This window comes from Rana temporaria, chromosome 3, assembly GCF_905171775.1.
Source record: "Rana temporaria chromosome 3, aRanTem1.1, whole genome shotgun sequence".
Taxonomy (NCBI): domain Eukaryota; kingdom Metazoa; phylum Chordata; class Amphibia; order Anura; family Ranidae; genus Rana; species Rana temporaria.
The window spans coordinates 90,210,493-90,235,615 of NC_053491.1; the positions used below are offsets into that span (position 1 = coordinate 90,210,493).

General features: G+C 42.3%; 1 protein-coding gene across 3 annotated transcripts in view; it reads right to left on the reverse strand.

Annotated features, from left to right (window-relative positions):
* Positions 1 to 25,123, reverse strand: part of LOC120931466 (golgin subfamily A member 6-like protein 22) — a 101,954-nt gene that overhangs the window by 63,068 nt on the left and 13,763 nt on the right. For 2 of the 3 annotated variants that reach the window (XM_040342947.1, XM_040342946.1), the window contains exons 3-7: positions 24,056 to 24,192; positions 20,568 to 20,862; positions 11,451 to 11,548; positions 10,974 to 11,067; positions 10,006 to 10,131 (exon numbers count right to left, since the gene is read on the reverse strand). In XM_040342947.1, coding sequence (XP_040198881.1) covers positions 10,006 to 10,131; positions 10,974 to 11,067; positions 11,451 to 11,548; positions 20,568 to 20,862; positions 24,056 to 24,192 — 750 coding nt within the window. The remainder of the gene's footprint in view (positions 1 to 10,005; positions 10,132 to 10,973; positions 11,068 to 11,450; positions 11,549 to 20,567; positions 20,863 to 24,055; positions 24,193 to 25,123) is intronic. The other variant, XM_040342948.1, reaches the window with a different exon arrangement.

A 25,123-nucleotide genomic window follows, 5' to 3' on the forward strand; every position in this document is an offset into this window, starting at 1 on the left:
CGACGAGGAAAACGATGTGTTTCGCCCAACGAGTTCCTCGGTCGTGTGTACGAGGCCTTAGAGATCACCAGGTTGTTTCATATTGTTTTGGCCATTGCTGTCTAGCACAAGGTGTTCCCAGATAGCAAGGATAACTTGTCACAAATTTGTGGCAGTGTTGAATTGTAAGTCTGTTAACTCACTGCACATTTTCACTGGCAGGTTGTACACTTGCAGAGCACTTGAAGCACAAGTTGACACTTTTCCAATGTGTAGCAAATTTGCATGGCAAGTCTCTAGCAAGAGCAAAGTTTCAGTGGTGAGTCTATAGCAAGAGCTCTGCAAGTCTACAGCATGAAAATTCAGCCACAGTGACCCCTGTGGTGGGATGACTATTGCACAACATAACTGAAGCAGAACTTGCAGCAGAATTGCAGAATGTTTGCAAAGAAAGTTGATGTGGAGTCATCTAAAGCAGACTTGCTGCAATTGTGCAACAATCTTGTGAAGCCTGGCAAGTATAGCAACAGCTTAGCAAGTCATATTGAAACTTACAGCACAATTGCTTGCTATCAGGGTTTTTATTTATTATTTGTTTGTATGCCAAGTGGCTCAAAAATAAAAAATGGAATTTCTATAAAACAGTATGTATGCACAAATATAGGGATATTATCACTAAACAATGACATGTATTAACTAGAAACAGTAGATTCCAAATGCCAGAATCCTGGCCCTGTTAGATTTTTCTCCAGGAAAGATTGTTTATTTGGGGCATTTTCCGGGCACAGGAGAGGTGAGTTTGCAAACAAGATTGCGTTTACATTATTTAGTGATAGTGGGTTAATAGGAGGGTTAGTGTGAGGGGGGCATAGGGTATTGCATAGCTTTAAGCATTAGAAGCTCTACACCAGGGTTCGACTCCATGGCGTGCACGTGCACGTGAGGACGTGGCGTGACCGTAGGTGGGGGGAGTGAAGAGCTGCGGGATTGCCGGGTATGGGGACGGACGGACCGCGCTGACAGGGAGAGGAGAGGAGACGGCAGACAGCAGCAGCAGCAGCCCCTGCCCGCACGCCGCCTACCTACCAGAAGGCTGATCAGCTGGAAGCCACGGACGCAATCGGCGGGAGCGGGTCATGGCGATGCACGGGCTGCCGCTACTTCGATGCACAGTGTAGCCACTCTGACACACAGCCGGCAAGGATTGGAGACGGATGGCCAGGTCTAAAGCAGTGAGCGGACTATGCAGCGGGAGGATTGAGACAACCAGGTCCCAAAAAAGTCGGACGCCTACCTCCACCAAGGTCTGCTCCCGGATGCCTTCACCCCCCTCAGGTATAAGCACAGAAGACAGAGGCACGGAGGTAAGGTAGGGGAAACCCCCAGTGGGAGAGGAGAAGGTGAGCGGAAAAAAAACATCAATGCAGTAAAAAAGATCTGGAATTACGCTGCTGTTACCTAAGTATTCGGAAAGCAAAAGTGTATTATGGTACTTATTGGCTGTGATTAAAAACTGAACATAAGTATTAACTGACAAAACATAAGATCGATATAAGTAAATCAAAAAGCACTTAGCACTTTAAAGCATTTCATTCTGAGGTTCTGAGGGAAGATTTGGTGTATGGCAAGGACCCGGTGGAAAACCTGGAATATGGCAGGGGGTGAGGAGGTGGAGAGGGGACTCTAAGGAACAGAGGTAACTCAAATTTAAAAAAAAAAAAAAAAAATCCTGTGATAACAAGAGACAATCCCTCCCCCCCCCCCTATAAAGTCCTCTGCAAGGTATATAAATGGAATGAGATGGTATGATATATATTATCCACTATATGAGCATTGGGGACAAAATGGTTGGAGTAGAAGAGAATTTCAAGATAACCAGCGAGACAGTGTTAAATCACATGGAAGTCAGCTGCTACTATCGTTAACCGGCTAATCAGGCTATTAGGCTATTAGCTGGGTGGACTACCTGTACCCCCCCCCCGCTTCTTTTGTCTTTTTGAAATACCCAGAATAGATCAGGTATATAAGGGTAGATTCAAAAATAACATATCTCTTCCTATCTCTTTTGGATGACCCGGGATAAAAAGGGGGTGGACAAGGACATATTAACCAATGGAATGGGATCACCTACTCGTAAATTGGGAATAGGCAAAACTGCGGAAAATAGCCTGGTCTCCTTCTTGTTTTTTCTTTTTTTTTTTGTGTTTTTTCTGTTTTTTTTTTTTTAGCTTGAGCATATAATCCTAAAGGGGGTCCATTTTCCTTGAATCTTCAGGGTCCATTTGAGCCCGCGGACTGAGGATAATTATAATTCCCCCTCCCTTGGAAAATCCCAGGTGCTATCAGGCCTGGATCCTCCTTGTTCTCCCTCTGGAGACCCCCCTCCCCTCCTCACAGGACTGGTTAAAAATTGAAAGGGGAGGGAGACCTGAAGACAGCTAGAACACAATATTAAATAAAAATTAGAAATCTCCAGGACATTCGGTCCAGGAGTGTGGTATTCTGACAACTCTGACTGAAATAAAGTGGGGGGAGGAAGGGAGGGGAGAGAAGGGAGAAGGGGAAAAAAAAAAAAAAAAAAAAATCAAATATACCCCAGAAACCCGGGTCTGACTTAGTCTGACACCCCAAATGGGACTTAATTCACTAATCTAAGCTTTGCACCAATAAGAGGTCAAGCTGGGGAAGAGAATTAGAAAGAAGGAGTCTAACATGAGCAGGATGACGAGTAGATCAACAAAAGGGGGACCTTCAACTACTCCGAGTAATACAACAGCAACAAGCTCAATAAGGCCATTTGTGACCAGAGGGGAAAGTCCGCGAGCCCCTGGTACCCAGGGAATAACAAAGCAACAACAAATGAATAAAGCAAAGAAGACCGAAAATAAGAAACCCCAGAGCGATACTTCCAGGGAAATATCCATAGAGGAAGGACCTACAGGGAGTGGACTGGAAAGCAGCAGGATGGAGGATCGAAGCGTAGACACTCAATCCCCCTCTAAAGGAGAAATGGCAGAGATGCTGTTAAGACTGGAAAACGTAATAAAAGCCGAAATACAGAACCTGCGGACCGATTTTGGCCATATGCTCTCCAGATTGGAAACAGCGGAGGAACAAATAGAGAAACAAGTACAGGAAGCCAATACATTAAAAGCCCAGATTGACCAGATTCAATTACAACAAAGACATATTCTCTATAAATTAGAGGATCAGGAAAACAGAAATCGGAGACAAAATTTGAGGATAAGGTCCATACCAGAGAAAAGGGGTGAGGACCTCAGGATAATAACGCAGATGATATTTAATCCAATACTGGAAAGAACTGCAGATAACCCAATCAGGATTGAAAGGGTCCATAGAGTAGGAAATCCGAAAAGAGTGACCTCTGAGCGACCAAGAGATGTCATAATAAGGTTCCGATTCTATGAAGAAAAAGAAGCAATCTGGAAGAAGTTGAGGGGACAACCCCCGATAGTGTTTGAAGGGATGGATTTGCAGATATTCACCGATGTGGCCCCAGAAACCTTGGCAAGGAGATGGTTGCTAAAACCACTCCTAAAACAGATGTTGGACTCGAATATCAAGTATAACTGGGGTTTCCCTGCCTGCTTAATTGGAACAAAAGAGGGGAGATCAGCGACACTGAGATTCCCAGAGGACTTGAGCGAATTCTGTAGGAAATTAGAAATTCAGGTCCCTGACATACCGGGGTGGGGGTAGGGGAGGGAGGGGAGAGTGGAAGCCCCCCCCCCCCACTTTCTTTTTTCCCTCTCCTTCTCCTTGTTATTATTTCTCTTTTCTTGGAGTCACCTTGTGGGCCCCTTCTGAGGCCCCCGGTTTCTCGCTATACTTGTATTTTCTTTCTGGCCTGGGGTCCCTGTACCCCCCCCTGTCCCGGGTAGACAACCCGGGAGAGGGAGAGGCAATCTCAGACCCCACCTAGAGCAAATCTGAACCAAGACATGGAAAATGGTTCAGAGGTCTTAAATAGGCCAAATTGGGAGGGTGGGAGGGAGGCAGGGGAGGGGAGAGGAGGGGGGAGAGAGGGAGGGGAGGGAGGGAAGAGAGGGGGGGCGGGGGGAGGGAAGATACCCTATCTCACCAAAACAATTAGAAGAAAGCGTAACCTGAAGAAAAGAAAAATGTTAGACCTAGACTTGGGGAAGAAAGCAGGGAGGAAAAGGATAAAAAACACCAAAGATGCCAGTAATTAAATGTCTATCATACAACGTAAAAGGCCTCAATAGCCCATCTAAGAGGCATAAGGTGTTAAAGGAGCTGAAGAGGTACAGGACAGACATTGCCTTCCTACAAGAAACCCATCTTACACTAGGATCAAACATAAGGTTATACTCCCTCGACTTTCCCATATGGTATTATGGAGATACTATCTCTAATAGGGCTAGAGGGGTAGCGATTGGAATAGCGAAGGGGACACGGTTTGTCCTGACAGACAGATTGGCCGACCCAGAAGGGAGATTCCTCTTTTTACGAGGAAAACTGGAAGAGGCGGAATATACTCTCGTAAATATATACGCGCCAAATACCTCCCCGATGAAATACCTTCTGGGAATATTAGGGAAATTAAAAGATTTTGGGAGGGGAAAGATAATACTGGGTGGGGACTTAAACTTCTGTATGGACCCAAAGGTTGATAAGACACACCAGACATCGGAAACCCAAGAGAAACAACTAAAAAAAGTAAAAGATAGCCTACATAGAAGCCAACTAGTAGACACATGGAGGATCTTTAACCCGAGCCAACGAGATTTTACATTCTATTCCCAGGTACATGGGAGCTATTCTCGAATCGATCACATTCTTGTGGAACATAGAATGTTGGAAATGGTGGTCGAGACAAGAATAGAGACCATGACGATATCCGACCATGCACCTATTAGTATATCCATAAATATTTCAGGTAATCAAAGACCCTATCAAAATTGGAGACTAAACGAGGAACTACTGATCGAAGAGAAAAGCTTATTGAGGGTTAAAAAAGAATTAGAAGAGTATTTTAAGATAAATGAGACAGATGAAATTTCAGCAGCAACATTATGGGATGCCCATAAGGCGGTGATAAGAGGGGTTTTGATCTCTGAAGGAGCTAGAAGGAAAAAAGAAGAGAAAAGTCAAAGGGAAAAACTAATAGAGGAGATCTTTAACCTAGAACAACAACACAAGATAATGGGAAAGCAACGAGATTTATACTTGAATCTAGTTGACAAGCGGAACAAACTTAAAGAATTAATGGATCAGGAAACAAGAAGGGAATTTAATTCAATAGCAAGAGAAAGATATAAATGGGGAAATAAAACAAGCAAACATCTGGCTCGGATGGTACACAAAAAGAAATCAAGGAACCATATAGATAAAATTAAAAACGGGAAAGGAGAGGTCTTACACACAACTAAAGATATCGCAGAAACATTTCGACTATACTACGAAAAACTCTACTCGGTTGAACAAAAGAATTGGCTAAAAGGTGAGAAAGAAAAAAAGATCATAGCATTTTTAGAAGAATCAGGATTATCAAAAATCAGTCAAATAGACGCAGAAGGGATGGACAGGCCAATTACGGAAAATGAAATCAAAGTAGCACTAACAAGCTCAGCCTCAGGTAAAAGCCCGGGCCCAGATGGCTTTACAGTAATGTACTACAAAAAATGCAAGGAGATACTCATACCAAGGCTATGTCAGTATTTTAATGGTCTTGGAAAGGAGTATAACCTAAGTAAAGAGGCATCAGAGGCAACTATCACCATCATTCCGAAGGAGGGCAAAGATACGGGAAGTTGCTCGGGCTACCGGCCGATATCTCTGCTAAATACAGATTTAAAACTGTTTGCAAAGGTACTGGCCGGGAGAGTTAGACAAGAAATGACAAAACTGGTGCACCCGGACCAGACGGGGTTTATCCAAGGAAGAGAGGGAAGAGATAACGGAGTAAGAACACTCCTGATAATTCAGAGAATGAAGGCAATGGGGTCCCCAGGCCTTCTCCTGTCGATAGACGCAGAAAAAGCGTTCGACAGGGTAGACTGGGGACTTATGCTGCTCACCTTGAAGGGAATGGGGTTTGGACAGAGGATGATGGATTGGATTGCCACCCTCTATAGGTCCCCCACGGCCAAAATAAAAATAAACGGTAGCCTCTCTCAAACCTTCTTAATGAAAAATGGAACAAGGCAGGGGTGCCCCCTGTCGCCACTCCTGTTTGTGCTATCATTGGAACCCCTACTGGCCAGGATCCGTAATTGTCAAAAAACAAAGGGGGTTAAAATAGGAGAGGAGGAACACAAACTCGCTGCCTTTGCAGACGACGTCCTCTTCTATTTAGAGGAACCTAAAACATCAATCCCAAACCTATTAAACTTATGTAATGACTATGGAGAATTTTCAAACTTTAAATTAAACGTCACTAAAACGGAGATTATGAGTATAAACATAAATAAGATAGATGAGCAACTCCTGAAAGCGAAGTACCAGTTTGCTTGGGTTAAAGAACTCAAATACCTAGGGATATTGTTAACTAAATCAATTAGGAAAACCTATGTGATAAACTTCATCCCCCTATTAAATGAAATTAAGACAGAAACAAAAAGGGTGGAAAATAGAGTAATATCATGGATAGGACGAATTAACTACTGTAAAATGGTTATTTTACCAAAAATTTTATATAAATTTCAGATGATCCCTATAGCCCTCCCAAGAACACTGTTCTCTGCCCTTAGAAAAGTAATTATGAATTACATATGGAGAAATAAGAAACATAGGATCTCACTCCAGATGTTAAAACAACCCAAAAAAAAGGGGGGACTTGCGGTTCCGGACATTAAGGGATATTATGACGCAGTTGTATTAACAAGAGTGGTGGAGTGGGCCAGAGTCAACAAAGAAAAAAGGTGGGTTAGATTAGAAAATGATTTATCACAGGCGAGGTTGGATAAGATAATTTGGAACCCCCCCCAATTTAGGACACTAGATAAAAACTCACATGAGATAACAAAAAATGCACTTAAAATATGGGATATTGTTTATAGGAAAACTGAGAAGGTATATAACTCACCCCTTATAGCACTGAAAAATAATGATTATTTTACACCAGGTAAAACACAAGTAGGGGGAAATTGGATTAAAAAGGACACTGCACAATTAAGGGATATAATGAACGAGGGTCACATTAGAACACTACAGGAGTTAGGACTCCAAAAGAATTTAATGGAAATTAATGAATGGAGGTATCGGCAGCTAAACCATTTCATCCAAGAACTTCCACATCCATTGAGGTCAGAAGATCAGTTATCAGAACTGGAAAAAATATGTACCATGGAAAGCTCTAAAGGAACCACCTCAAAGCTGTACGGGATTCTACTAAAGATGGAGGAGCAGAGTATACCTCCATTCATTAAAAAATGGGAAAGGGAACTTGGGACACAGCGAGATATGGTCACAATAAAGAAAATGTTGGCTCTGACACACTCCTCTGCGGTAGACAGCCGCACTGCGGAGATGTGCTTTAAATGCATAACCGGGTGGTATATGACACCAGATAAATTAAGAAAATTTAAAGAAGGGCAAACAGGAGATTGTTGGAGGGGATGTGGATCACTAGGAAATATGGCCCACCTTTGGTGGGGTTGCCCTAAGGTTAAGAGGTACTGGGAAAAAATACTGTCCTGTGTGGAAGAGATCACAAAAAAAAAGATCGAGATGGACCCATGGGTTGTCTTATTCCACGGAGGGCAAGAAGGTATAAAAAACTATAGGAATACCCTTGTACCGCACTTATTAAACGCAGCAAAGAGATTAATCCCAAGGGGGTGGCAAGAGACAGAGTGCCCACCAATCTGGGAATGGATCGATGCGGTCGAGGAAACCTATAAAATGGAAGAACTGAAAGAGGGAATAGAGGGCAACAACATTTTACAAAGCACGAAATGGGACAACTGGAGAACCTTTAAGAAATCATGGAGTTACGCGGAAAAGTTAAGGGAAGACATTTAAAAAGTCACCCTAGAAAAAGTTAGAGAGAACTAGAGATACAAGAGATTGTTTAAGGTGAGATAGGGGGGGAGGGGGGGAGGGGAGGATAAGGGGATAAAATTGTAATGGTATATTTTTTTTGTCTTTTTCTTTCTTTATCTCTTTCTAAAGTAAAGGGAGTAGAAGGATTATAAAAAAAAAACAAAAAAAAAAAACAAAAAAAAAAAAAGAAGCTCTACACCAAAAAGCTTCAGTGACAAACTCACAGCACTAAAAGGTAAGAAATAAGCAATGGGTATTTTCACAAAACTTCAGATAGAATTAGCAACACTCTATTGTTAAGTAAGGTGAAATAGAGATGCATGCCAACATTCTTAGACATATTGGAAACATTGTAATAGCAAAATTCTATTTTTTTAAAGGGGGCTTTCTACTTTACAGAAACACTTGTAAAACGGCCGGAATATGATAGAGAACATTACAGCAGTAGTGGTGAGCACAAAAATGCACATTGATACATTGGTGGCAAGCGCAGAGGCAACCATCAGAAGTGGGGGGATGCGTAAAAAGTAGTGAAGTAATGAGAAAGGGGATGAGGGCATTCAATGGTGAGACTGGGGGTAGGGAGGTGTTATGAGTTTATGGGGCAAGAAATTATAAGGCTGTGTCTCATTGCAACTCAAATGCACCTGCTCTCTGGACTTCTCTGGATGTGCTTTCTGTTGGGTTTGACTGTTTTACAAGGAACTGGTCAACATTTGAATGTCAATGAAACTTGCATGTGAGATCGTGTCTTTGGGATAAGCAAAAATGGGGCCAATACCTGGCGCATGGTTGTGTCACAGGGCCAGATCCACATACATGTAGAACGGCGCAGCGTATCAGAGATACAATATGCCGCCGTACCTTACCTGGCGCATTTTCGAATCCTCAGCGATTTTGCGCTGTAAGTTATGGCGGCGTAGTGTATTTCTGGCGGCCGATTTCAAATTGGGCGGGTTGGGGGCGGGTTTAATTTAAATGAAGCGCGTCCCCGCGCCGAATGAAATGCGCATGCGTCGTCCAGAAATTTCCCGCCATGCTTTGTGCGAAATGACGTTGCAACAACGTCATTTTTTGAACTTAGACGTGAGTTACGTCCATCCCTATTCACGGACGACTTACGCAAATAAAAAAAACAAATCAAATTTGGACGCGGGAACGACGCCCATACTTAACATGGCAATTCTATCTATACGCCGCAAAATACCAGCTTTAACTATACGCCGGAAAAAGCCGACTACAGACGACGTTAGAAAATGCAACGGTCGCGTGTACGTTCGTGGATCGTCGTAAATAGCTAATTTGCATACCCGACACGGAAAACGCCACCCAGCGGACGCCGAAGTATTGCATCTTAGATCCAAAGGCGTACGAAGACGTACACCTGTCGGATCTAACCCAGAAGTCGTCGTATCTTGTTTTGAGAATTCAAAACAAAGATACGATGCAGGAATTTTGAAATTACGCGGCGTATCAACAGATACGCTGGCGTAATTTCTTTGTGAATCTGGCCCACAATGTTAATACTACACTACCTTCAGAGCAGACCCGGCATTACTGTCAGTGATGCTAATCTCCTCTAATATCAACAACAATCAGCTACCAACACTGAAAGACCCATGTCACTAATAACCTATTTTCAGGTTATACATGCCACATTCCTCTTTTACAATAAGTATTAGAAGTAGTCTGGAATCTGAGCACTCTCGTTCCTTTCCAACAACATCCAGTAAAGGCACTATCAAAAGGGTGCATTAAATGAATTTCAGCAATCTTTCAGTTACCCTTCCAATTAAAAAATTCTAATCTGTGATGGATATATTTACTTCTCTATGCCAATATAAACGAAAAAACTCAACATGCACCCCTCTGCAGTTGATGTGTGTTCATGTCTTCAATACACAGGGGTGTTAAAATCTGGGGTCTACCTAAACTTTAAATAGGAAACTTAAGTAAGTAAGTATGTCAAAAGTAACATGCATTAGCATATCTGTTTACCTCTCTGAGTTTTCTGAGCTCTTCCACAGCTTGGTTCTTCTCTGCCTCAAGGATTTTGACTCGATTTCGAAAGTAAATTAAATTTTCTCTTGCTGTCTTCAGCTCCCGATTTACCTCTTCATTTCCCTACACAGATTAAGCTTTAATGTATTCCTTAATTGTACATCGACTAAATCTCATGACCTGATCTGTGTATTATCACATTGTGAATACATCTCAATATAAATAATATTAAAATCATGACCAGCGTAGGTCATCTGATGATATCCTTCAAGGTACTGAAAACTGTGAGGTGCTGAATAATGCTGCTGTTTAGAATAAACTAGTAATGTGTACAATGCAAAACAAATCTCTTTGTAATAATATGTCATACGATTTGACAAGTCGCATCCTATTGCCGGGAATCACACTGTTCATTGCCGACTTTGCAGTGCCGCACCGATTTGAAAAAATAGTTTTTGCACTACTTTTGTCAATTCCTGGTGTTACCTGCATAGACATCTGTGCATGAAGCCATGCAGATGTCTTCCAAGTCACACCCGAAGTCGAACTGACATGCGGCTTTGAAATCCTGCGATTTCAGATGAAGTCACACGATTATAAAGACACAGTCAATGTGAATGAGGGTTAAAGGCCCTGTGTGTCACTGTCCCCTGAAGGCCCTTCTTCATGATAGATGATTGGTTGGTGTTTGAACAGGTTATACAAACACACTCGCACAAATGTGTTGTCAGCCCCTTCTGTTTCTTCCATACACGTAGTTTTAAAAAACATGTATGCAAATAAAATTGTGAATTTGGTGCCCACTTTACTGCTCCTATCTTCTGGATACATGCACATTAGCTTAAAGCAGTCCAAAAAGTTAGCTCAGCCCATTGCTGTGGACAAGTTCAGGAGACATTACTATACTGTGTCTATGCAAAAAAATGATAATGAAATTGGTATTTGAATTTTTCATAAAATCTTACCATTGAGGTTTTCTGATTCATGAGCTCATTGGTGTAGTTGAAATTTTCTAAGCTAGATTTTGCCAACATTACTTCCATCTCCAAATTAATAATCCTGACGATAAAAACATTTGTCATAGAACAATGTCAAATTTATCACCAATACCTATGTGTAAATGCTATATTAAGAAATTTTACTGGATTAACCTAAATAAACATGTTCACAAATTCCAAACACTAAAATATTTTCATGCAGTTCGGTGTCAAAGAATCTCCAGATTCTGTATTGTGCACTGTATTCTGACCTCCAGCAATAATGTGCTTGCTATATATAGCATGTAGCATGAATTTTTAAAAGATTAGGCCAGTTTCAAAAATATGGCTAAATATTATTATCCTATTTATGTGTTTTTAATATTATGTCATGATATATAAAATGTATAACTTAGTATAACATACAAAAAGGTGATAAACATACAGTTTTAATGAAAAACTCACCTGTCTTGCAGTTCGCTTCGTTGTTTCTTATCTTCAAAACGGGATACTTCCAACCAACCTTTCTCTTTTTCTAACTGAGAAATTGAAGCTTCAAGTTGCTAGACAATAAAATATAGGTGTGAAAATCACCATAATGTACATGAAAACGTGCTTTATCAACCATTCCATTCCACTCCACTGTCTTTTAAAAACAGATTCAAAACCTCTGGGGGAATCTAGGATGGAAAAGAACATTGGGGTCCTAGTAGATGATAGGCTCAGCAATGGCATGCAATGCCAAGCTGCTGCAAGCAAAGCCAATAAAATATTGGCATGCATTAAAAAGGGAGTCAAAATGATAATTCTCCCAATCTACAAGACTCTGGTCCGGCCGCACCTAGAGTATGCCATCCAGCTCTGGGCTCTGGTCCTCAGGAAAGATGTGCTGGAAATGGATTGAGTACAAAGAAGGGCAACAAAGCTAATAAAGGGTCTGGAAAGATTACAAGCACTGAACTTATTCTCTGGAGAAGAGATGCTTGAGAGGGGATATGATTTCAATGTACAAATACCATACTGGTGACCCCACAATAGGAATAAAACTTTTCCGCGAAAGGGCATTTAAAAAGACTCGTGGCCATTCACAAAAATTAGGAAGAAAAGCGATTTAACCAAAAACAGCTTAAAGGCTTCTTTACAATGAGGCCTCGTACACACGACCAGTTTCCTCGGCAGAATCCATCAAGAAACTTGGTGGGAGAGCTTTTTTACAGAGGAAACTGGTCGTGTGTATGTTTTTCATCGAGGAAACTGTCGAGGAACTCGATGAGCCAAAAAGAGAGCAAGTTCTCTTTTTCCTCGACGGGAGTCTCAAATTGGCTCGTCGATTTCCTCGTCGGGCTGGTTTCCGACGAGAAACTTGAGCGTGTGTATGCTAAGAAACCCGCGCTTGCTCAGATTAAAGTATGAGACGGGAGTAAAAGTAGCATTTGTAATGGAGATAACACATTTTTAAAGCTGTAACAGACTGAAAAGTGCAAATCGTCTCTTACCAAACTTTTATTTAACACGCAAACACATAAGATTAGCAAAAGCAGCCCCAAGAGTTGTGCAAGTGGAATCAAACTTCCCCTGCCGTTGTATGTGTTGTACATCACCGCATTTGAGAACGAGGATATTTTGTCTGTTACGTGTGTACGCAAAGCAAGCTTGTCGAGTTCCTCTACAAGCCTAACAAGGAATTCGACAAGGAAAATTATGTGTTTCGCCCGACGAGTAAATCGGTCGTGTGTACGAGGCCTCACAATGTAAAATGCTCTTCTACAAGCTGTGGTTTTAGCAGAGCATAGATAATTTCAAAACGTAATTGGATAGGCACCTAAATGACCACAACATACAGGGATATACAATATAATATTGACAAAAAAGCGCACACATACAGGTTGGACTTGATGGACTTGTGTCTTTTTTAAAACTTACCAACTATGTAACTTTATAAGATCTACACTACAGAGTAAAAGATGAAGAACTTAAGTTTAAAGCTGTTAAAAAATCATTCACTTCAACAACAATATCCTTAAAAGATTATTAGCTAGATTCACGTAGGGCGGCGTATGTTTGAGCCGGCGTAGCGTATCGTATTTACGCTACGCTGCCGTAAGTTAGAAAGGCAAGTGCTGTATTCACAAAGCACTTGCGTCCTAAGTTACGGCGGCGTATCGTAAATGTGCCGGCCTAAGCGCGCCTAATTCAAATTGTGAAGAGGTGGGCGTGTTTTATGCAAATGAATCGTGACCCGACGTGATTGACGTTTTTTATGAACGGCGCATGCGCTGTCCGTGGACATATCCCAGTGCGCATGCTTCAAATTACGCCGCAAAGACTTATTGGTTTCGACGTGAACGTAAATTACGCCCAGCCCCATTCACGGACGACTTACGCAAACGACGTAAAAATTTCAAAATTCCACGCGGGCCCGCCTTCCATACTTAACATTGGCTAGGCCAGCTTTTTGACTCAATTTACTAAGCTATAATGATTATTATGCACCACAATAACTGTTATTTTCAGGAAAGAAAGTCAATGAGATCTACAAATTACCATTGCTATGACAAATCGCACAAAAAGACAATGCTAGAACTGACCTCTTAGCTTAAACTGGTTATGCAGGTTACAATCTAATTGTATATTCTCTGAATAATGTGTTTTAGCTTTACAACTATACTATCTACTTATTGTTTAAAAGTTTAAATCAGTATTTTTTGCTAGAAAATTACTTATGACCCCCCCAAACATTATATATATTTTTTTAGCAGAGACCCTAGGAAATAAAATGGCCATCATTGCAATTTTTTATGTCACATTTGCGCAGCAGTTTTTCAAATGCAATTAAAAAAATGTTTACCTGTTTAAAGTTACAGAGGAGGTCTAGTGCTAGTATTATTTCTCTCGCTCTAAGGTCTAGTACACACAATGAAATTATCAGACAAATGATCGTCCTTTTTATTTTTGGATAATCTCTATATCAAATTAATAGGTTACTAAAGTACAAAAATTCTCATATGCCAGAATAAAAATTCAGAAGTGATGTAATGTGATGTAGTGTATTTGTATTTTCAGACGAAAACTGTACTGATTAAATAAAAATCATACTATCTGATGCAGTAAGAAAGGCCCTCTGGGAGACGAGACGCTATCTTTTAAACTGCAGTTTTTATACTTTATATGCACTGTGTATCTTATGTTGTGCACTTTAAAAAAAAAAAAATGTACACTATTGGAAGCCCCCCTTCTTATTTCTTTTGGGAATCTGTTTGGCGGACATGAGATTCTGATCCAGTCATCTGGAGAAGCTGTTGGAGATAGGTACAGTATATTCTTTAAACCACTGTTTCCCCTTCGCGCCAGGAGCTGACAGTTTCCTATGCTTGTCTGTCCTTCCATAACAGAGGGTCCACCGTGTAGGGTGAGGCCTCGTACACACGACCGAGTAACTCGTTGGGCGAAACACATCATTTTCCTCGTCGAGTTCCTGGCTTGTCGAGGAACTCGACAAGCTTGCTTTGCGTACACACTGTCAAGACAAAATCTCCTCATTCTCAAACGCAGTGACCTACAACACATACAACGGCAGGGGAAGTTCGATTCCACTGGCACAACTCTTGGGGCTGGTTTTGCTAATTTCATGTGTTTGCGTGTTAAATAAAAGTTTGGTAAGAGACGATTTGCACTTTTCAGTCTGTTACAGCTTTAAAAATGTGTTATCTCCATTACAAATGCTACTTTTACTCCCGTCTCATACTTTATTCTGAGCAAGCGTGGGTTTCTTAGCATACACACGCTCGAGTTTCTCGTCGGAAACCAGCCCGACGAGGAACTCGACGAGCCAATTTGAGACTCCCGTCGAGGAAATATAGAACTTTTTTGCTGGTCGAGTTCCTCGACAGTTTCCTCGATGAAAAATGTACACACGGCCAGTTTCCTCTGCAAAAAAGCTCTCCCACTAAGTTTCTTGATGGATTCTGCCAAGGAAACTGGTTGTGTGTACGAGGCCTAAAAGTACAGCCTTACTTTAAGTTGGTGATTCACCTGGTGAAGGATACCATTTGGACTTCACAGCATCCAGCACTTTATTCAAGGAATTGGACTTATCAATTTCTTTTGCTGACACTTTTTGGACGTTACCATCCATCCACATTTATATTACTGTATGTTCACTTAGCGCAACTTACTTTGTATCCTATACAACGTATATATGCGTATTTCAGTTGACAAGTGGCTATTTAAAGGTCAATGTAAAAAAAAAATATCCTCTCGAATGGGCCTTTCTTACTGTATTAGAGAGTTAGGCCTCGTACACATGATAGGTTAAACAAAGGACAACGATCTGAAGGACTTTTTTCATCTGTCAAAACCGATCGTGTGTGGGCCCCATAGGTTATTTAACCATAGGTTAAAAAAAAGCAAACTTGCTTTAAAATTAACCTATGGATTCCTAACCGATAGGTCAAAACCGATCGTTAGTAGGCACGACCATCGGTTAAAAATCCATGCATGCTCAGAATCAAGTCGACGCATGCTTGGAAGCACTGAACTTCGTTTTTTTCAGCACGTCGTTGTGTTTTACGTCACCACGTTCTGACACGATCGGTTATTTAACCTATGGTGTGTAGGCGTGACAGACCATCAGTCAGCTTCATCGGTTAACCAATGACAACGGACCTTCAGACCATTGTCCTCTGGTTAACCTATCGTGTGTACGAGGCTTCACAATCTCCTTTAGGCCCCTTTCACCTGGGGCGGGAGGTGCGCTGATGGTATAGCGGTGCTATTTTTAGCGCCGCTAAACTGCCGGAATTGCCGCGGTATTTGGCTGCTAGCGGTGCGGTTTTAACCCCCACTACCCGCCGAAAAACGGTTAATACCACCGGTATTACCATGGTTTCCCATTGCTTTCAATAGGAAGGAGCGGTGGAGGAGCGGTAAACACACCGCTCCTTCACTGCTCCAAAGATGCTGCTAGCAGGACTTTTGGAGTGGCTCGGGCTTTCCCACTGAGACTGGAGGGCAGGAGTTTTTCAGGCGGTATTTAGGTGCTATTTTTAGCGCTAAAATGCATGAAAAACTCCTCAGTGTGAAAGGGGTCTTAGGGTTATTAGTTGCTGATAACCTGTGTGGCCAGCCCTAGGCACCTCCATATAGCTTTTAAAAAGAATGATGTTGCATACTGGGCTTATAAGACATTTCCGCCCAGTTCTGCACTTGTTCACATGGCACTGAATCATTAAGTTGACTAACTTAGCTGACCAGAAAATAAAAATCTTGGGCCTAATCCTCAGCCAGGCGGCGTAACTTAACTTTCAGCAGTTAAGTTACACTGACTTAAAATTTCTACCTAAGTGCCTGATACACAAAGCACTTACCTAGAAATTTCAGGCCGTGTAACTTAAGTGCCTCCGTCGCAAGGCGGTCCTCCTCTCCGGGGGGCGCTTAAAATTTAAATGAGGCGCGCTCCCGCGCCGGCCGTACTGCGCATGCGTGTGACGTAATTTTCCCGACGTGCAGCGCGCGAACGTAATTGACGCCGGGCTTTGTGGATTGCGACGGGACACTAAAGTTGCGACGGGTGAAAAAAAATATACGCGCCGGGAAAACAAATAATTATTTTAAAAAAATGACAGCGTCGCTCAGCATGCATTCCTGAGAGGGAGAACTCCATGCCAATTTTCAAAGAAAAAAACGGCATGGGTTCCCCCCCCCCAGGAGCATACCAGGCCCTTAGGTCTGGTATGGGTTGTAAGGAGACCCCCCCCACGCCGAAAAATCGACGTAGGGGGTCCCCCTACAATCCATACCAGACCCGTATCCAAAGCACGCTACCCGGCCGGCCAGGAATGGGAGTGGGGACGAGCGAGCGCCCCCCCCCCCCCTCCTGAGCCGTGCCAGGCCACATGCCCTCAACATGGGGGGGTTGGGTGCTCTGGGGCAGGGGGGCGCACTGCGGGCCCCCCCACCCCAGAGCACCCTGTCCCCATGTTGATGAGGACAGGACCTCTTCCCGACAACCCTTGCCGTTGGTTGTCGGGGTATGCGGGCGGGGGCTTATCGGAATCTGGGAGTCCCCTTTAATAAGGGGGCCCCCAGATACCGGCCCCCCACCCTAAGTGAATGGATATGGGGTACATCGTACCCCTATCCATTCACCTGGAGGCAAAAAGTTAAAGTTATTAAACACACAACACAAGGGTTTTTAAAATAATTTATTAGTCTGCTCCGGAGGCCCCCCCTGTCTTCTTTATTAGCTCTAATACCAGGGGGGGCTTCTTCTTCCGCTCTGCGGGGGTCTTCTCCGCTCTCCGGGGGGGCTTCTTCTTCCGCTCTCCGGGGGGGGGGGTCTTCTCCGCTCTCCGGGGGTCTTCTTCTATCCTCGCCGCTCTCCGCTGTTGACTCGGCGCACCCCGGTTCTTCTGCAGCTGTCCGGTGCCTTCTTCTTCAGCGCTGGCTGCCTGCCAACTTTGTGTGTTAGCTCAATTACTAACAGGCAGCCAGCGCGGTCTTCTGTGACGTCAGGTTCTTCTTCTCCCCTCTTCCGATGTTGACTCGTCGCCTCTTGACACTGCAATGATGGAAGCGCGCCTTGCATCCCATTTATATAGGCATCACCGTCCCATCATGCTCCGGTAGGTACCCACGTGGTGGGTGCATGTGGGTAGGCACCCACCACGTGGGTACCTGCCGGAGCATGATGGGACGGTGATGCCTATATAAATGGGATGCAAGGCGCGCTTCCATCATTGCAGTGACAAGAGGCGACGAGTCAACATCGGAAGAGGGGAGAAGAACAGAAGAGAAGAAGGTGACGTCACAGAAGACCGCGATGGCTGCCTGCTTGTAATTGAGCTAACACACAAAGATAGCAGGCAGCCAGCGCTGAAGAAGAAGGCACCGGACAGCTGCAGAAGAACCGGGGTGCGCCGAGTCAACAGCGGAGAGCGGCGAGGATAGAAGAAGACCCCCGGAGAGCGGAGAAGACCCCCCCCGGAGAGCGGAAGAAGAAGCCCCCCCCGGAGAGCGGAGAAGACCCCCGGAGAGCGGAAGAAGAAGCCCCCCCTGGTATTAGAGCTAATAAAGAAGACAGGGGGGGCCTCCGGAGCAGACTAATAAATTATTTTAAAAACCCTTGTGTTGTGTGTTTAATAACTTTAACTTTTTGCCTCCAGGTGAATGGATAGGGGTACGATGTACCCCATATCCATTCACTTAGGGTGGGGGGCCGGTATCTGGGGGCCCCCTTATTAAAGGGGACTCCCAGATTCCGATAAGCCCCCGCCCGCATACCCCGACAACCAACGGCAAGGGTTGTCGGGAAGAGGTCCTGTCCTCATCAACATGGGGACAGGGTGCTCTGGGGTGGGGGGGCCCGCAGTGCGCCCCCCTGCCCCAGAGCACCCAACCCCCCCATGTTGAGGGCATGCGGCCTGGCACGGCTCAGGAGGGGGGGGGGCGCTCGCTCGTCCCCACTCCCATTCCTGGCCGGCCGGGTAGCGTGCTTTGGATACGGGTCTGGTATGGATTGTAGGGGGACCCCCTACGTCGATTTTTCGGCGGAGGGGGGGTCTCCTTACAACCCATACCAGACCTAAGGGCCTGGTATGCTCCTGGGGGGGAACCCATGCCGGTTTGGATTTTACAAATTGCCGTGGAGTTCTCCCTCGGGAATGCATACCAAATGCCGTTGCTTGAATGTGCTTTTACATGGTGTTACTAACTTTAGACCATGTAAAAGCAGCCCTAGTTTTACACTTGGCAAACTAAAACTTACGGCGAAAAAACGAAGCTGAAAAGCTTTGTGGATCGCCCTAAGTGCTAATTTGCATACCAGAAGAGGCATTTCGACTCGAAATGCCCCCAGTGGCGGATGCGGTACTGCATCCTAAGATCCGGTGCATTGCCATGAAATGCGATTTGCCATGAAATGTGATGGTCTGCCTCCATCACATCCCATTGGCTCACTCATGTCATGTGACATATAGACACGTCATCAGTCTCAGCTAGGCTATCATAGGGAGAGGATCTCCTCTCCCTGTAATAGCTGAAGCTGCACGGAGCTGTAGTAGTAAATTTAGCTTACTCGCACAGCCAGGGAGGTCAGCCCCCGTGCAGCTTATCAAAGGGCTAAGAGAGGGGAGAGGGGGGCAGGCAGATGGGAGGCTGCTCCATTATACAGGCTGCCCATGGTGTGTGTGTGTGCTGCTGGCCACACAGCCTGAGAGCAGGAGGAGGGGAGAGGCAGCCTATAGATGTGTGTGAGATCATTGTTTCTATACATTGTTACACGAGCAATGCACTCACTGCAACACAGGCTGCTGCTCACAGAGCTGTGCATATCACACTGGCTTCTCCTTCCTAACAGTATATACCAGCTCCGTGCTTTGATTCTTGGATTCTGCACCCTGGAAATCCCCCATACTCTCCAATAGGACTTTTATATTATCTTTTGGTTACCCGGGTATCACTCTCAGTTCTATGGAAGGAGCAGGCGCAGAAGAGGTGAAGGGGCGACACTTCAGCCCTCATCCACATATATAGCTTCAGCTATGACAGGGAGAGGAGATCCTCTCCCTATGATAGTCTAGCTGAGACTGATGACGTGTGTATATGTCACATGACATGAGTGAGCCAATGGGATGTGATGGAGGCGGACCATCACATTTCATGGCAAAACACATTTCATGGCAGTGCACCGGCAGTGTAATGCCGCGTACACACCATCACTTTATGTGATGAAAAAAAACGACACTTTCTGTGAAGTAAAAAATGACGTTTTTGAAACTTCAATTTTCAAAGACGAAGTTGCCTACACACCATCGTTTTCTCACAATGATCTTGCAAAGTGAGGTTACGTTCACCACGTTTTTCCATTGAAGCTTGCTTCATAAGTAGCTTCTGGGCATGCGTGGATGAAAAAACGTCTTAGAAAACGACGTTTTTTGCTACACACGGTCAATTTCTGTGAAGTAAAAAGTGCACTTTTGAAAAACGACACATAAAATTGAAGCATGCTTCAATTTTTTTTGGTCGTTTTTTAGAAGACATAAAACGACGTTTTCCCCCACACACAGTCAATTAAAGTGACGTTTTTAAAAACGTCATTTTTTTTCATCACATAAAGTGATGGTGTGTACGCGGCATAAGTCCCTTACAGATGTCGGATCTTCTGCCTAACTTTGGAAAACTGCTTCTGAGGATCAGTTCCAAAGTTAGAACCAGAGATACGACGGCTTACGCCGGAGTATCTCTTTTGAGGATTAGGCCCCTAGTACATAAGGAAAATGTATAGAAAAAAAAGACAATAAACATTTGCACTCCACCTAATGTTTCATTCATGAGATATTTGAATTTTCTGTATTGTGAGGGATGATGGTGATCCTATGATAACCACATATACAGGAAGGTTTGCCATTGGATATACCATTTGCTGATTGATATCTGAATGAAAGCTGATTGGCAGCAATTATCTGAATCTCGAACATTTGGCATTTTTTTGAAAGATTAGCCTAAATAGGTTTAATCTACACAAAACGTGGCCTGTGTTTGTGATTTTTATGACTAATATCTTGAAGATACCACTTTTCTTACTTTCTGCTTCAGGGCAAGTAGCTCTGTTTTGGCCCGGCTCAATTCCAGCTCTTTATCCCGCTTTCTGATTTCCTCTGATTGCTCCTCCAGTTTCCCTTGAGTTTCCCTCAAGCGCTGTACAAGATCTGTGCGTTTCTGGGCACTTTCTGAGAGAGATGCCCTGAGGTCCATTTCTGAACCACTCCATCCTCGACGGGACAAAGACAACTCCAAGGCAGACTCCTCTGGAGACGATGTAGACAGGCGAGACAGAGAATTTCTTCTTGAAATGGGAGGTGTATTAATTGCCAGCTTGCTGCAATTAGAGACAGTTAGAACAACCATCAACTATATAAAGCACCATTTTTTTCTGTTTGAATATTTTATTATGTTTTCATAAAGCATAAGAAAGGTCATAAGAATAGTACCATTCATATTAGTACAATACAATGAAAACAAAATGCAAAAAAGCAGTTATTAACTATACTTCTCTCATGAAGTATATAGAACCAAATGTAAGGAGTATTCCTAATGCCTCATACACACGATCGGAATTTCCGTCGGGATAAACTCTGACTGATTTTTCTGACAGAATTCCATTCAAGCTGTCTTGCATATACACTGTCACACCAAATTCCGACCGTCCAAAACTCGGTGATGTACAACACTACGAGGATCCGAGAAAAATTAGGTTCAATGTTTCCGAGCATGCATCGACTTGATTCTGAGCATGCATGTTTTTTTCTCTGTTGGAGTTCCATACAGACGAACGGAATTTACGATTTTTTTTCATCAGAGTCTGTCGGAATTTCCGATGGAGAAACTCTGATAAGGCACACATACGGTATGAAAAAATTTCATCTGACTTTTTCCATCGGAAATTCTGATCGTGTGTACAAAGCATTAGTGTAACATTTCAGTTATCATAACAATTTAGTGATGTTATTCTAGCTATCATCAATAACAATCATATATAATCAAAATAGGAGAATTTAAAAGGTAGTATTTCGTTATAGCGAAAATTAAAGAAGATAGCGTTTGCTTGATATAGCGGGTCAAAAAAAAAATAGTTAGGAGAAATGAATAAACTATTCCAATAAAGCACCATTTTATAAACAATAAATAAAAATTACATTAGATGAAGGCTTACTGAAGAATATGAAGCCACTCTATAACTATAAAGGACATTTGAAAGCTACTAGTAAATATAGATCTACTATAAAACAGTGAAAGAAAAAAAAAATTCTAGTAAAGCAACCTTTTAAGAAACCGGCATTAAACAATTAAAGGAAATATTGCAGTCAGGGTGTGTGCAGATAATGTTCAAATTAGAACACAATTGTCTACTTTGTCACAATACAAAAGACATAACTAGAAAAGATCAGTGTTGGTTGACCACTAATGGTAATAAGATTTGTAATACTATGTCAATATAATATAAATATTACTTATCCTGTGCTGCTAATATGTGCCCTCTGTGAATTCTAAATTAAGTAAACCAGCACCAATATGCATTTCCCACACTAATATTGTTAATAATGCATCGTTCTGTTATTAAACCTACACGAGGTAAAGTGTATGGCAGAATGTGGTGACGTCACAATGCAACATCGGACAGAGAAGGGAGCTGGGATGTGTAGTTGCAGCACTATACATGTTGGGAGCCTGTATCAGCAATATTGATGCCATGTGGGAGTGGAGGAGCACAAGAGAAGTTTTTGTTTGGAGTGATTCACAGGAAGCGGATTAAAGAATAGGGACGCTGTTTAAAGATTGTGCTTATTACAAATAATTGTATTGATTGGATTCATGTGACATAGTGATTGTTTTGACAATAGATTGTATTTAAAGTATCATTAAAGTGAAGGGGTGTTAACACAATTGTGGTGGTTTAATGTGATATATATTATGGTTATGGTTTAAATTACACTGCACTGGGATTAATAAGATTTAATGTCAATATAATGAAATACAAAAAACACTTTATTTATTAATAATTAATTAGTCTTGGGGACAACTTCAACCAGTACAATGTGAACTAGAGATGAAGAAAAATAAAAGCTCAATTTGTCCCACAAACCCAAAAATATATTCCACAAAATGACGGGGCAGAGGGTCAGGGGTCCTGCATCCTGATAGGGCAGCCAGTGCAGTATCAAAACACCTCCTACAAGCTTTAATCAGGCACTGATAGAAGTCACAAGACTGCTATATACTGATGATGAGAAAAGGCATTTAGCAATTTATATTTACTAAAATAATTGCATGTACATGCTATGTGTACTGTGGGAGACCATATATGGTGAATACAGGGTCCTGGTTTTAGTAACACTTTAAAATATTTTTTTATTCTGTTTTACAAAAACACTGTTCTGATTTGCATTTTATGGAATAGAATAGTGGTGGTGACCATATATATGAGTGGACCATGAACACAAATCAGCAACTTATCTTTTGACAAACAAGCCACTTTCATTTTGGAGTAAACACATACACCAACACAAACATGTTGGATTGCAGTCATTTTGTAGCATGATTTTAGCATGATTTGGCCAAGCATGCATATTTATGCGCTGAGCACCTTATCTCTTTGAAACAATAGTGACTGTCTGAAAAAAAATCTATATTTGGCTGGTCTAAAGCAGACTATACGCCAGCAAAATTTATTTCGAAATGATCTTTTTCGGAACGTTCATTTGATTTTCTAATGGTTAGTGGGGTCAAAGTGGCATTCATTTTTGACCATAGTGATGAGAAAAGGATAAACATTTTCTGGAACAAACAATTCTAACTGTAATGCAAAAAAAAAAAAAAAATGAAAAAAGCTACCGGTAATTGAGAATATTGCAATGAAAGCTGTGTCAGGCCTCGTACACACGACCGAGTTTCTCTGCAAAAAACAGCAAGAAACTTGCAGTTTTTTTTTTTTTTTACGAGGAAACCGGTGGTGTGTACACTTTTTGACGAGGAAACTGTCCAGGATCTCGTTGAGCCAAAAAGAGAGCATGTCTTCTTTTTCCTCGACGGCAATGGAGAAATTTGGCTCGCCGAGATCCTCGACAGCCTAACAAGGAACTCGACGAGCAAAACGATGTGTTTGGCCCGTCGAGTTCCTCGGCCGTGTGTACGAGGCTTAATACATCTGAATTTCCATTCAATAGAATGCCTGGATGAAATTTTAGGGCTTTCAAGCTAAACTAGTTGACAAAATAATGGCAAGAAAGAATGTTCTGATAAATGACTTTTCAGATATTCCATATGAAGGTTCACTTTAAAAACGAATTGTGTATGGCCAGCTCTATAGAAATGAAGAGTAATGTTCAGTATGTGTGATTGAATTTATGGAATCATTGTAATGCTGTCACTTTGTGGCTGTAGGGCTTGGCCTTTGTGGTTGCATTTTAGAGATCATCAGTCAACTTTTATAACTGAAGAATGAAAATAATGCTTTTACTGTTTGTACACATGTAATCTCTCTATTTACAGCAAAGATGTTTGTTTCATTGTACCTGTAACATTCCAAAGAGTGGATGCCCCGCAGGGGACTCACGGATCTTTCTCTGTCTGTATGCCGTGGACTCGTGGGCCCTCTAGTGTAATCTCTCCACTGTCCCATGCAGTGTTCTGGTTCCATGTGCCCAGCTGCCTTTTTGGGAAATTATTCAGGCAAGATAATACAAAGATAAGTTATTGAATGCTATGAAACTATCAAAACTACCTTAACAACACTATAAAGAGACCATTTACCACATCCTGCAATAGTAGTCTTCAGAAACATACAATTTTCTGGTCAGCTGTCTTAAAAAAGAACTCTCATTAAATCTTTTTTTAACATTTTTTTTTATATAACTAAAGGTACTTTTTTAGTACAGTATTGCTGTCCTAAATGTACCTTATCTTCAGCAGCTTGTTTAGATATGAATATACCATATACAGTACTACAACAAAAATACTTTCATCATTTTAAATCCTGTGTATTTTAACCACTTAAGCCCAGGACCATTATGCAGCTTAAAGACCAGGCCACTTTTAGCGATTCGGCACTCCGTTGCTTTAACTGAAAATTGCGCGGTTGTGTGACGTGGCTCCCAAACAAAATTGGGTCCTTTTTTTCCCACAAATAGAGCTTTCTTTTGGTGGTATTTGATCACCTCTGCGGTTTTTATTTGTTGCGCTATAAACAAAAATATATTTGCTATAATAAATACCCTCCAAAAAATATATAAAAAAAAAAAAAAATTCCTCAGTTTAGGCCGATACGTATTTGTCTACATATTTTTGGTAAAACAAATCGCAATGAGCGTTTATTGATTGGTTTGCGCAAAATTAATAGCGCCTACCAAATAGGGGATAGTTTTATTGCATTTTTATTAATAATTTTTTGGCGATTTTTATCGTGACTGCGACATTATGGCGGACACATCGGACACTTTTGACACTATTTTGGGTCCATTGTCATTTTTACAGCGAACAGTGCTATAAAAATGCACTGGTTACTGTAAAAATAACACTGGCAGTGAAGGGGTTAACCAGGAGGGGGCGCTGTAGGGGTTAAGTGTGCCCTAATGTGTGATTCT